We start from the raw sequence: 14,534 nt of genomic DNA, 5'->3' as shown, positions 1-14,534 counted from the left end.
CAGGTGAATGGGTAGGGGTACAATGTACCCCATACTAATTCACATAGGGTTATTAAAGGGGGCTCTCAGATTCCGATAAGCCCCTCGCCCGCAGACCCCAATAACCAACGGCCAGGGTTGTCGGGAAGAGGCCCTTGTCCTCACCAACATGGGGACAAGGTGCTTTGGGGTGGGGGGGCCCCAGTGCACTTCCCTGCCCCAAAGCACCCATCCCCCCATGTTGAGGGCATGCGGCCTGGTACGGTTCATGGAGGGATGGGTGCTCGCTCGTCCCCACCCCCTTTCCTGACCGGCCAGGCTGAGTGCTCGGATAAGGGTCTGGTATAGGTTTTGGGTAGACCCCCGCGCTGTTTTTTCGACATAGGGGGTTCCCCTTAAAATCCATACCAGACATAAGGACCTGGTATGCTCCTGGAGGGGGAAGTCATGCCGGTTTTTTATTTAAAATTTGTTATGGAGTTCCCCCTCAAGATTCATACCAAACACAGTGCCTGGTTTTGGCGGAGATCAAAGTCGAATCCCCGTTCATTGAAGTCGGACGCGTCTGACTTGAAGTCGCAGGGCAAAGGCGGATCCAAAGTAGGACGAGTGTCATGTCGCACCAGTGTGAACCCGGCCTGAGTCTGGGACTGTTGCTAACTGTTCAAGATGGCTGCCATAATTTTTCTGAGGTAATGGTTGCCATATGGGTGAGACTGACCTCTCACTCTAGGATTGTTGCTGACTACTGAAGATGCTGTGCTCTCTTGGTAATAGTGACCACAGGTGTAACTGACAGCTTTGTTGACAGTTAAGCATGGCTGCCATCCTCTCCCTGAAGTAATGGTGGCCACAGGTGAAAAATGACAGTTTCTCTGAGATGTTGCTGCTGACTATTAAAGATTGCTGCTGTCCTATCTCTCTGAGGAGTCTCTCTATGAGGACAGGAAAATGTATCAGGTTTGGTGTCCAGATCCCTGCATCCTTCCTCTTTTTTGGTCCAACACAAATTCCAACTTAATTCTAGCTATAGGCACGTGCATTTTTTTTTTTTCATTCCGAAATGTTCTTGATTCAGAGATTCGGATATATCTGAATTTTTGAATTACAATAGTAACGAATTTAAATGAATCTGAAATAATGAAGCAAAATTTTGTCCAAAATTCAAATCAAATTCAAACTGAAAACAAAATCTAATTTGAAAACAAAAATAGAATAGAAAATAAAGGAATAGAAAAGAAAATAATAAAATAGGAAATAAAAGAATAGAATATAGCCACCTTCCAAATTTGGAAACTTGAAAAGAATAGAATGGAAAAGAATACAATAGAGAATAAAAGAATAGAAAAAATATAACCGTCTTCAGAAATTCTAAATACAATAGAAAAGAATAGAAAAAAAACAATAGAATAAAATAAAAGAATATAACCATCTTCTGAAATTTGAATAGAAAAAAAAACAGTAGAATACAATAGAACTGTCATCTGCTTGCTCAGTGGGGATCGAGGGAGTGATCCCCTCCTGAGCAAACGGAGCCCGTACAAGGACACATCCATGTGAAAGGGCCCTAAATTTGAATTAGAATAGAACAGAATTGTCAGGGCTGGGCCCAGCCCTTCCTTCTCTGAGCTGGCCCCTCAGCTGTCTGCTAATTGCCAGCTCCCATCTCTCCACAGTGACTCACCTGTTGATGATGTCCTCCTCGTCAGTCCTGCCTACATTACCACTTAATGCTGGGTTCACACTGCTGCGGGGGGGAGATCCGGATGTGATTCGCACCGCACTGCAGTGCAAATCACATCGGATCTCTGTAGCGATGCGAGTTCAGCCATACAGATAGTATGGCTGAATTCGCATCGCTCCCGCAGCAAACTCGCACGGGACCCTTTTTTTGGTCCGCAGCAGAATCGGATCGCATGGGTGTTCACACCATGCGATCCGATTCCTGTGCGAGTGTGCAGATCGCACTGCGATATGCGGACGGATCTGGGGGTGTCATTAAGATTTCATTGACACTCCCAGCAATCCGCATAGGGCACTGTGAACTGCCGGCGGGAGTCATGCGATGCGGGAAAACACCACGGATTCGCGGCGTTCCCGCATCGCTATAGTGTGAACCTAGCCTAAGGACCAAGCTTCTTTCTGAGATTTGTTGTTTACAAGTTAAGAACTTTTTTTTTTTTGCTAGAAAATTAATTAGAACCCCAAACATTATACATTTTTTTTCTTACACCCTAGAGAATAAAATGGAGGTCGTTGCAATACTTTCTGTCACACCGTATTTGCACAGCGGTCTTACAAGGGCACTTTTTCGGGAAAAAATACACATTTTTGAATTAAAAATGAGACAACAGTAAAGTTACCCTTTTATTTTTTTATTTTTTTTATATTGTGAAAGATAATGTTACACTGAGTAAATGGATACCCAACATGTCATGCTTCAAAATTGCACCCGCTCGTGGAATAGAGACAAACTTTTACCCTTAATCTCCATGTTTAATTTTTTTTACAGGTTGCATGTTTTGAGTTACAAAGGAGTTCTAGGGCTAGAATTATTGCTCTCACTCTACCGATCGCGGCAATATCTCACATGTGTGGTTTGAACACTGTTTTCATATGCGGGTGCTACTCACTTGTGTGTTTGCTTCTGCACGTGAGCTTGGCGGGACGGGGCATGTTTACAAATTTTTCTTATTTATTTTACCTTTTATTTTTTATATTTACACTGTGCTTTTAAAAAAAAAAAAAATCACTTTTATTCCTATTGCAATGAATGTAAACATCCCTTTTAATAGAAAAAAAAACCATGACAGGACCTCTTAAATATGAAATCTGGGGTCAAAAAGACCTCACATCTCATATTTACACTAAAATGCAATAATAAAAAAATAAAAATAAATTGTCATTTGGGGAAAGAAAATGGCATTTTAAGAGCTATGGGCTGAAGTGACGTTTTGAATGGTATGGAGACGGATGAGGGCCATTTTCCCCTCACTCCTCTCCATACCCAGCAAGGGTGAAGATCCGATCACCTCCGCCGCTGCTGACAGCTCCGGAAAGCCGCGGAGGTCAGCGGAGCGGGGCAAGAGGGGGGGATCCTCTTCCGCCGCCGATAAAAGGGATCTGGTGGCGAATCCATGGCAGAGACCACTATTATCGGAAAACGGACCATTGGCCGAAGAAGAGGATGCCAGAGTTATGGGCAGCTAGCTACTGCAATAACAAAAATATCCCTCTTCAATGTTGGGACGTATATCGGCGTGCAGTGGTTCGGAAGTGGTTAAGCTGTCCAGCCCAGATGATCTCTGCCTTCACCTTGGTCACATCTGTAGAGTTGCTCTCCTCTGTTCCTGTTAATGACTTGCTTGGCTGACATTCCTTCTGGCTCCAGATCCTGCTTGCTGTTCTACTACGTTGTTCTCTGGCTCCTTGACGTTTTGGCTTCTGACTATCCATTCTGGTTCCTGAACTCTGGTTATGTTTTGACTACGTTTACTCTGTTTACCTTTTTTTTTATTATTATTAAACAAGTGTGATTTAACTGTACTTCTGTCTCAGTCTGATTTGTGGTTTCTGACAAGAGTAGAATTTGGGAATTCAAAATGAATAGAATTGAAAAGAATAGAGTAAAACAGAAAAGAATATAACAGAAATTATACAGTATAACTGTCTTCTGCAATTCCAATTTCAAATTGAATAGAAAAAACTATAGTATAACATAGAAGAAATGTAACCATCTTCTGAAATTCGAAAAGAATATAATAGAAAAGAATAGAAACAAATAGAATACAATAGAAAAGAATAGGATAGAATAGAAAAAAACAGTAGCATACAATAGAACTGTTTTATGAAATTCGAGTCTCAAATAGAATAGAAAATATTAGAATCAAATAGAATATAACCATCTTCCAAAATGAAAATTTAGAATAGAATACATTTGAATTTGAATAGAATAGAAAATAAAAGAATAGAATAGAAAAAACAATAGACTAGACTAAAAAAGAAAATGATCATCTTTCACATTTTGAATAGAATACATTTTAATAGAATTTTAATAGAATGGGAAATAAAAGAATAGAATTGAATAGGAAAAAACAATATAAAAGAATAGAATGGAAAATAATAGAATAGAATAGAAAAAATGAAATAGAAAAAAAAATCTCCGAAAACTTGAATTAGGAATAGAATAAATTTGAATTTTCCAAATCCAGTCAAATTGAAATTGATTCGACCGTATTTGAATTGAATTTGATAACGAATAAATTAAACTAAACTAATTCCAAAAATGAATTAAAGAATATATACGAATTTGAATAATCGAAATTATTTAAACTAAACTAAATTAACCACTTGCTTACTGGGCACTTAAACACCCTTCCTGCCCAGACCAATTTTCAGCTTTCGGTGCTCTCACACTTTGAATGACAATTACTCGCATTAATTGCTTTCTTTTGGTGGTATTTGATCACCTCAGGGGTTTTTATTTTTTGCGCTATAAATGAAAAAAGACGGAAAATTTTGAAAAAAACGCATATTTCTTTGTTTCTGTGACAAAATTATGGAAATTATTAATTTTTCTTCATAAATTTTGGCCACTATTTATACTGCTACATATCTTTGGTAAAAATAACCCAAATTAGTGGATATTATTTGGTCTTTGTGAAAGTTAGAGAGTCTACAAGCTGTGCTGCGAATCGCACAAAATTGATCACATCTGATGTACTGGTGGCCTATCTCATTCTTGCCACCCAAACAAGTCAGGAAAGTACAAATACCCCCCAAATGACCCCTTTTTGGAAAATAGACATTCCAAGGTATTTAGTAAGAGGCATGGTGAGCTTTTGATGTTGTAATTTTTTTCCCACAATTCTTTGCAAAATTAAGATTTTTTATTTTTTAAATTTTTTTCCACAAAATTGTCATTGTCATAGGTTATTTCTCTCCCATGGCATGTGTATACCACATGTATTACAATACCACATGTGTGGGATTTTTTCACAGACTGGCCACATAGAGAGGCCAACATGCAGGGAGCGCCATCAGGTCTTCTAGGAGCATAAATTACACATCTAACTTGTTGACTACCTATTACACTTTTGAAGGCCCTGGAGCACCAGGATAATGACAGATGACACTGATGACAGATGACACTAATATGTGGCACTGATGACAGATGGCACTTATACGTGGCACTGATGACAGGTGGCACTAATATGTGGCACTGTTGACACGTGACATTGATGACAGATGGCACTGATGACACGTGACACTGACAACAGATGGCACGTGACAATGACAGGTGGCGCTGATGACAAATAGCACTGATACGTGGCACTGATGAAAGATGGCACTAATATGTGGCACTGATGACAGATGGCACTGGGGACAAATGGCACTGACAACAGGTGGCACTGGGGACAGATAGCACTAACAGGTGGCACTGGGGGCAGGTAGCACAGGGGAGGATGGCACTGGGGCGGATGGCACTTTTATTTTATTTTTTTCTAGCTTACGGCCGCTGCAGCCGTTCATCTCTCCCCTCTCACACGCTGTCTGTGTGAGGAGGGAGAGCGGCGCTGAGAGATGATCTCATATGTTTACATATGAGATCATCTCTCATTGGATAGGCCGATCGTGCTGTAAACGGCCGCTGTGATTGGCCGTTTACAGCGATCTGTCACTGGCTGTGTCCGAGGGACATGGTGTTCTGGCAGAAAGTGTCCTGCCATCATATAGTGTCTGCCCCGTACTGCGCATGCGCAGTACGGAGCAGACGAAGCTTCGGAAAATCTCCGAAGCTGAACAGCGCCTGCGCCGTGAGTGTACGTGGTAGCCCCACCATCCAAGCGGACATAGGGTTATGAAAATTAGAGGGCCCCTCGCATGTGAGCTTCGCTCGCCATGCTTCGGGCTCGGCCTCGCTGCGCTCGGCTCTTTTATATTCCTACTCTATGCTCTATGTCCACTTGTATGGTGGGGATAGAACCTGGACTCACTGCGCAGGCGCCGGTCATCCTCAGCTATTTTCGGAATCTGTGGTGCTGTGTACTGCGCATGCGCAGTACACAGCGGACACTATCCGATGGGGGACCTTATATGATGGGACAACAGCCAGCACAGAACTTCCCCGATGCGCGCTCGCGGGAGCATGCATTGCGGAAGTTAACAGGGGGACGGCCTCCCGGCAGTTAGCGTCCGCTCTGTAGCCGTCTTTCGGCTATAGGGCGGGCGCGAAGTGGTTAAACTATTTTTTTGTTCTGCATGTGTCCATCTAGCTATAGATAGAGCCCAGCAACAGCACATTCCCTGGGGCGGGGCTCCTTTAGATGTGTCAGAGGCAAGCCTAAAAGCAGCATTCCCCCAGGGCTCCTTTAGATGTGAGATGAGATGTGACTGAGCCTAGCTTTAGATAGTGACCTCATATAACATTTTTTGGTAGATATAAAATTGATTTACAAAGATTGTACGGTCAGATTGTAATATGTATAATGAGCCTTAGGGCGTATCCACAGTGGATGGAAGCAAAGGCACGTTTGGACAGCAGCAGTGTCAATCTGGCGAGAAGGTAATGTTAGATGAGCAGATCTAGATGGAATTGAATAACAAATGAAAGTCAAACTCCTGCCAGCACTTTATAAGTTGTTACAGTTTTTCCCATTTAGGCTAAAGTTTTTTAATAAATAATTGAAATCTGACCAATGTAAGCACCCCTGTAGATAGAAGAACCCTCCCAAATAATGTTTAGGTCTTGGGGAACCCCAGATAAAGCCAATTCATTGGAGGTCGGGAGGAAGAATGTGCCTTACATTGCTGGTAAGTGGGAAGAATGCTCCTTACTTTGGAGGTCACTCAGTGGGAAGAATGTTTCTTACATGGGAGGTCAGTGGGATGAATGCTTCTTGCATGGGAGGTCAGTGGGATGAATGCTTCTTGCATGGGAGGTCAGTGGGATGAATGCTTCTTACATGGGAGGTCAGTGGGAAGAATGCTTCTTACATGGGAGGTCAGTGGGAAGAATGCTTCTTACATGGGAGGTCAGTGGGAAGAATGTTTCTTACATAGGAGGTCAGTGGGATGAATGTTCCTTACGTTGGAGGTCAGTGGGAAGAATGTTCCTTACATTGTAGGTCGGTGGGAAGAATGTTCCTTTAATGGGAGGTCAGTGGGAAGAATGTTCCTTACATTGGAGGTCAGTGGGAAGAATGTTCCTTACATGGGAGGTCAGTGGGAAGAATGTTCCTTTCATGGGAGGTCAGTGGGAAGAATGTTCCTTACATTGGAGGTCGGTGGGAAGAATGTTCCTTACATGGGAGGTCAGTGGGAAGAATGTTCCTTACATGGGAGGTCAGTGGGAAGAATGTTCCTTTCATGTGAGGTCAGTGGGAAGAATGTTCCTTACATTGGAGGTCGGTGGGAAGAATGTTCCTTACATTGGAGGTCAGTGGGAAGAATGTTCCTTACATGGGAGGTCAGTGGGAAGAATGTTCCTTTCATGGAAGGTCAGTGGGAAGAATGTTCCTTACATTGGAGGTCAGTGGGAAGAATGTTCCTTACATTGGAGGTCAGTGGGAAGAATGTTCCTTACATGGGAGGTCAGTGGGAAGAATGTTCCTTACATGGGAGGTCAGTGGGAAGAATGTTCCTTACATGGGAGGTCAGTGGGAAGAATGTTCCTTATATTGGAAGTCAGTGGGAAGAATTTTTCTAACATTAGAGGTCAATTGGAAGAACGCTTCTTACAGTGGTGGTCAGTGGGAAAAACGTGTGTCTTATATTGGAGGATAGTGGGAAGAGTGCTTCTCACATTGGAGGTAAATGGGAAGAATGTTCCTACATGGGAGGTCAGTGGAAAGAATGCTCCTTACATGGGAGGTCAGTGGGAAGAATTCCTCTTACATTGGTGGTCAGTGGGAAACATCAAATATTGGAGGACTGTGGGAAGATTGCTCCTTACATTAGAGGTAAATGGGAAGAATGCTCCTTACATTGGTGGTCTGTGAGAAAAATGCTCCTTACATTGCAGGTCAGTGGGAAGAATGCTTCTTACATGGGAGGTCAGTGGGAAGAATGCTTCTTACATGGGAGGTCAGTGGGAAGAATGCTTCTTACATGGGAGGTCAGTGGGAAGAATGCTTCTTACATGGGAGGTCAGTGGGAAGAATGCTTCTTCAATGGGAGGTCAGTGGGAAGAATGCTTCTTACATAGGAGGTCAGTGGGATGAATGTTCCTTACGTTGGAGGTCAGTGGGAAGAATGTTCCTTACATGGGATGTCAGTGGGATGAATGTTCCTTACATTGGAGGTCAGTGGGAAGAATGTTCCTTTCATGGGAGGTCAGTGGGAAGAATGTTCCTTACATTGGAGGTCAGTGGGAAGAATGTTCCTTACATTGGAGGTCAGTGGGAAGAATGTTCCTTACATTGGAGGTCAGTGGGAAGAATGTTCCTTACATGGGAGGTCAGTGGGAAGAATGTTCCTTACATGGGAGGTCAGTGGGAAGAATGTTCCTTACATGGGAGGTCAGTGGGAAGAATGTTCCTTACATGGGAGGTCAGTGGGAAGAATGTTCCTTACATGGGAGGTCAGTGGGAAGAATGTTCCTTACATGGGAGATCAGTGGGAAGAATGTTCCTTACATGGGAGGTCAGTGGGAAGAATGTTCCTTACATGGGAGGTCAGTGGGAAGAATGTTCCTTATATTGGAAGTCAGTGGGAAGAATTTTTCTTACATTAGAGGTCAATTGGAAGAACGCTTCTTACAAATGCAGAAATTTAGAAATTGGATGAAAGGTTTAGCACTGGGAAACACTTTTTGAAAGATAAAAAGTGCATTTTATATACAACTATATAGATCAGACCAAAAGGAGGGACAAATGAGGAATATTGCTCCCAATCAGGGACAGTCCCTCCAAATCAGGGACAGTTGGGAGCTATGTGATGGTCAGTGGGAAGAATGCTTCTTATATTGGAGTCCCTCAAGGATCACCCCTGTCACCTGCGCTCTTTAATATCTATCTCCGCCCACTCCTCAAAATCATCAGCAACCAGGATCTACTTTATCACTCCAACATGGATGACGTGCAAATCTACCTACGCATCACCAACAAAAAAGACCAATACCATGCACTGGAAAACTGCCTCTCATTGATCGACAATTGGATGACAGAGAGCTCCCTTAAGCTCAACGGATCCAAAACAGAACTCTTTTCCTTCACGCAAACCGAAACAAAAACCCTGGCACGATGTCCACACCACTCACCATCCTCGGACAACCCATCACCCCAAGCACTAAAGCCAAAAGCCTCGGAGTCATCTTTGACTCAAACATGACGATGGATGCACAAATAGGATCAGTAGTCAGTGGATTTCACTACCTTCTTTGCCTACTGCGTAGACTCATTCCCTTCATCCCGGAAGGAGACACAGCCAGGGCCGGACTTGCCTACCGGGATACCGGGAGATTTCCCGGTAGGCCGCCTGCCCTGGGGCTGCTTTTAGTTGCAGCTTCATCCTCTGCTCTCTCCTGTGGATCACAGCTCTGCTGGCTCTGTGTTCGGCGCCCACGCTGTAACACAGTCCAGCCCCGCCCCTCCCCCCCCCCCCGACCTGCTCGTGTGATAGTAGATAGAATCAACATTCCGCCTATCACACAAGCCGATCTGGGGGGGGGGGGGCGGGACTGTATTACAGAGCGGCCGCCGAACACAGAGCCAGCCAGAGCTGTGATCCATAGGATGAGATGCCACAGTGCAGTCCGCTCTATGTGCCTGGATAGGAGGATCGATGGGGGGGGGGGGCTGCAGGGGGCACCCATGCCGATTCTCCTATCAAACTTATTTTACTCCCCCCCAGTTCACCATGTGCTCCTTGCCCCCCGCAGTGCTCGCCTCCACCACCACAGTTCTCTCCTCCCCTGTTCTTGCTGCCCCCCCCCCTCTCCAGCTCTCCCCATCCTTCTCTAGCCACCATCCCAGTGCTCTCCACTCCCCCCAGTGATCTCTCTCCCATGCTCTCCCCCCCCCCCTGTTATCCCCCCCAGTGCTCTCCTCCTCCTGTTCTCCCCCTAGTGCTCTCCCCAGTGCTCTCCACTTCCCCAGTGCTCTCCCCCTGTTCTCCGCGCCCCCAATGCTCTCCCCCCTGTTCTCCCCCCCCCAGTGCTCTCCCCCCGTTCTCCCCGCAAGTGTTCTCCACTCCCCCCAGTGCTCTCCACTCCCCCCAGTGTCCCCCCCCCGTTCTCCCACCCCAGTGCTCCCCTCTGCCCCCCAGTGCTCTCCCCCCTGTCCTTCCCCCCAGTGCTCTCCCCCTGTTCTTTCCCCCCCAGTGCTCTCCCCCTGTTCTTTCCCCCCAGTGCCCTCCACTCCCCCCCCGTGCTCTCCACCCTTGTTCTTTTTGTCTCCCCCCAACACTCTCCACTCCCCACCCCTGTACTCTCCACCCCCCCTGCATTTTACCCCCACCCATGTGCTCTCCAACCCTACCAGTGTTCTCCAGTCCCCCGTGCTTTCCACCCCTGTTCTTTCTGGCCCCCACTGGTGCTCTCAAGCTCCCCCCCATTGCTCTCCACTCCCCCCTGCTCTTTGTACCCCCCCAGTACTCTCCAGCCCCCGTGCTCTCCACCCCTGTTTTTCTGCCCCCCCCCAGTGCTCTTCACCACCCCACACTCTTAGCCCCCCCCAGTGCTCTCAGCCTACCGTGCTCTCCACCCCTGTTCTTTTTGGCCCCCTCAGTGCTCTCAAGTTCCCCCCCCCCCCAGCGCTCTCCATTTCCCATCCCTGTGATCTCCACTCCCCCTGCTCTTTGCCCCCACCCATGTGTTCTCCAACCCTACCAGTACTCTCTGCTCCCCCTTCTCTCCAGCTCCCACCCAGTGCTCTCCACTTCCCCAGGACCAGAGGACAGGCCGGAAAATAAGGACGGCTGAAGGTGCAGGTGGCCAGGGACCACTCCATCTCAAGGCAAACAGACCCTCTGGAAGGAGCACTGTCCCCATCCAAAACGAGAACAGACCCTGCCTGCTGCTGGCCATAATGGACATCCTGCTGGCATGCAAGGTACCGTACCGAGCATCAGCAACACACCTTCCCACAGACAGGGACTGCAGACTGGGACATGGGGCACAGGAGGGGCTGCAATGATGGGCACAGTGAGGCTACATCCACGGCACAGTAAAGCTGCATTTGATGGGCACAGTGAGGTTGCAATGGTGGGCACGGTGATGCCGCATTTGTGGGCACTGATGAGGCTGCATTGAGCTCTTGCATCAAGTCTGCAGTCTCTGACCATCTCCTGTATTATGCCTGCAGTCTCTGAGGGAGTCTGGGGAGAAGTCAAGAGTGGGAGCACCACCGGGATGGGGGTCATGGGAGAAGTCACACTTGTGTGGACTGTGGAGAGAAGACTATAGGATAAAACCAGAGCCACCAAGCTGGAGCCGACTGACTGAGCCCTGTGCAGTGCATCTGAGAGGAGGTCAGTGACAGCACCACCAGGCCGGTCAGGGGGGGGTCACTGATGTAAGGGGGGAGTTAATACAATAATGTAAGGGGGCACTGATATAAAGGGTTTCCTCCTTATATTAGTAACTCACCCCCCTTACCTTAGTGTACTCTTTCTGCAGAAGGTGGTCCTCCCCCACATTCTAAGTTCCTGGGGGTCCCCCTTGATGATTGATCACTTACCACTTTTAACTGGAATTTGAATATATATATATATATATATATATATATATATATATATATAAAGCCCTATGTGATTTTATATCTATATATAATACTCTCTTCATCAAATGTCAAATGTGCTTTAAAATGTATGTTTTTCCCTTTCATGAACAAGAAAATAATGACATTATGCTGTGTGGCTGGTATGAAATTTTTTCCAGGTCTGGTTTTTATTCCCAGTCCGGCCCTGGATACAGCAGCAGTAGTTGGAACAATCAACAATTCCCGACTCGACTATGTAAATTCCCTCTATATAGCACTTCCAAAATACCAAATTTCACATCTACAAACCGTCCAGAACACAGCAGCCAGACTGGTAACTGTAAAAAAAACCCTGGGAATCAATCACCCCATCCCTGAGGACCCTCCATTGGCTAGCAGTGAAGGATCGATTTACATTCGAGAACCTCTGCCTCACTCACAAATGTGCACAAGGTAAAGCCCCGCAATACCTCTGCGACAAAATAAAGCACTACACCCCGGGTCGCACTCTCCGGTCAACTAACCAGAACCCCCTCCACATCCCCAAGACCCGTTACAAATTAAAAGGCAAACAAAGGTTCACAGTGCAAGGACCACGGCTATGAAATGCTCTACCCGCGGACATCCGCTCAGAGGAAATCTATCTGGCCTTCAGGAAGAAGCTCAAGGCCCATCTCTTCTGAAGATCCAAACGGACACTGGCAGCAAAAGTGCCCTGAGGCGATTTAGTTTGCATATGTAGCGCTATACAAGTTATTTATCCATTCAGTTGGAAGAACATACTTCCCAACTTTATGAGATGGGAATGAGGGACACCTATTAGCAAAAGTTTGTAGATATAGGAAACGCCCCCTTAAAGGAGAATTATATAAACAAGATTGGTTAAACCCACAAGTGCTTTTTTATACCACGACTATTACTTTATATTGGTTTTGGAATTTACAGATGCAGAAAATCAGAAGTTAAATGAAAGGTTTAGCACCGCAAAACACTTTTAGATAGAGAAATAGTACATTTTATATACAACTATATGGATCAGACCAAAAATGAGGGACAAATGAGGAGGAAAGAGGGACAGAGGGACATAGTTTAAGATGAGGGACAGTCCCTCGAAATCAGGGACAGTTGGGAGCTATGATGCTTTCTACATTGGTAATCAGGGGGAAAAAAGCCCAGCTTATAGACAGCTAAAAAAAAAAAAAAATGGTGTCATGCTAGTGGAGTTGACCCCGAAGGCACCATCAAATCGGAGGTCAAACAGCCTCAGCTCAAGGAGCCCCAGAAATCTCTGGAGGAACCCTAGCTGAGAACAGCTGGCTGAGACCAACGTCATCTGGTGTTTTGGGGGAAGGGTTAGAACATCTGTCACTTCTCTTTGGGGAGATTTTCCCTTACTTCCTGTCTGGTGATATGTAGACCAATCACCAAGGGGGACACATACGCTGCAATAATACTTTAATCGGTCAGTTATCTATTCTATTACTATGATTAGAATGGTGATTTAGTAGATCAAAGTGAATCAAATCCCCTATCAGCTTTCTCCTGCTGTCTGAGTCCCATGTGCAGCCTTCAGTAACTTTCTGCCTGGGTGGCAATGTTGTCACTAAAACAGGAAACAGTAGTAACACCTAACACATGTCACTGCCCTATCCAGAGATAAAACAGAGTTTGGGCTGGAGCTGGGCTTTCACTGTAGGCAGACAACACACAATTAATAATTCAAATATGAACTACAAGTTCCAGTGTGCTTTGTTGTCCGGAAGGCGCCCATATACAACGCCTGTATAGAAATATTAACTAAACTTAACAAAGCCACCGTTCTAATGCTCTTCGTTACTTGTAAATCTCTCTCTATAAAATAACATTTCATTTGAACGCTTTTCAATGGAAAAACGGGAATGAAATCTGGACCGGCACTTAGGAGGACAGCCCGTGTTCCTGGAAGGACCTTTGTGTGTCTCCGGATCCTCCCCATTCAGTGCGCATGAGCAGCTGGCCGGGCCCGGGGAAGAGAAGGAGATGCCGCTGTACGAGGGACTGGGGAGTGGGGGAGAGAAGACCGCGGTGGTCATAGACCTGGGAGAAGCATTTACTAAGTGAGTGTCCGGAGTCATGTGCTAAGCTTGGCATTGGGGTTCAGGGGAGACATGAGATCTAATACTGGGGGGCATGAGACCTGTCATTGCAGTGTATTGGACCTGTTAGTGCAGGGGATCTGTCATTGGGGTTTATCGGGTCTGTTATTAGGTTGCATGGGATCTGTCATTGGGGTGCATGGGGTCTGCTACCTGAGAATACATGGGATCTGTCATTGGGGTGCATGGGGTCTTCCACCTGGGAATACATGGGGTCTTCCACCTGGGAATACACGGGGTCTGCCACCTGGGAATACATGGAATCTGTGATTGGGTTGCATGGGATCTGCCACCTGGGAATACATGGGATCTGTCATTGGGGTACATGGGGTCTGCCACCTGGGAATACATGGGATCTGTCATTGGGTTGCATGGGATCTGCCACCTGGGAATACATGGGATCTGTCATTGGGGTACATGGGATCTGTCATTGGGGTGCATGGGGTCTGCCACCTGGGAATACATGGGATCTGTCATTGGGGTGCATGGGGTCTGCCACCTGGGAATACATGGGATCTGTCATTGGGGTACATGGGGTCTTCCACCTGGGAATACATGGATCTGTGATTGGGTTGCATGGGAACTGCCACCTGGGAATACATGGGATCTGTCATTTGGGTGCATGGGATCTGCCAGCTGGGAATACATGGGATCTGCCAGCTGGGAATACATGGGATCTGTCATTGGGGTGCCATGGGATCTGTCATTTGGGTGCCATGGG

The 14,534-nt window shown here is 46.1% G+C and overlaps 1 protein-coding gene across 1 annotated transcript in view; it reads left to right on the top strand.

Moving 5' to 3' along the window:
- The first annotated feature begins 13,640 nt into the window (after positions 1-13,640).
- The window catches only part of ACTR10 (actin related protein 10), a 30,367-nt gene continuing 29,473 nt past the window's right edge, over positions 13,641-14,534 (top strand). The window contains exon 1 of the mRNA XM_077464461.1: positions 13,641-13,774. Within this exon, the coding sequence (XP_077320587.1) occupies positions 13,698-13,774 (77 nt within the window). The 5' untranslated portion in view covers positions 13,641-13,697. The remainder of the gene's footprint in view (positions 13,775-14,534) is intronic.

Source organism: Lithobates pipiens, unplaced genomic scaffold (genome assembly GCF_037356315.1).
Source record: "Lithobates pipiens isolate NorthernLeopardFrog02 unplaced genomic scaffold, aLitPip1_a1.2 Scaffold_30, whole genome shotgun sequence".
NCBI lineage: Eukaryota > Metazoa > Chordata > Amphibia > Anura > Ranidae > Lithobates > Lithobates pipiens.
This window is presented reverse-complemented; position numbering and strand designations above follow the sequence as displayed.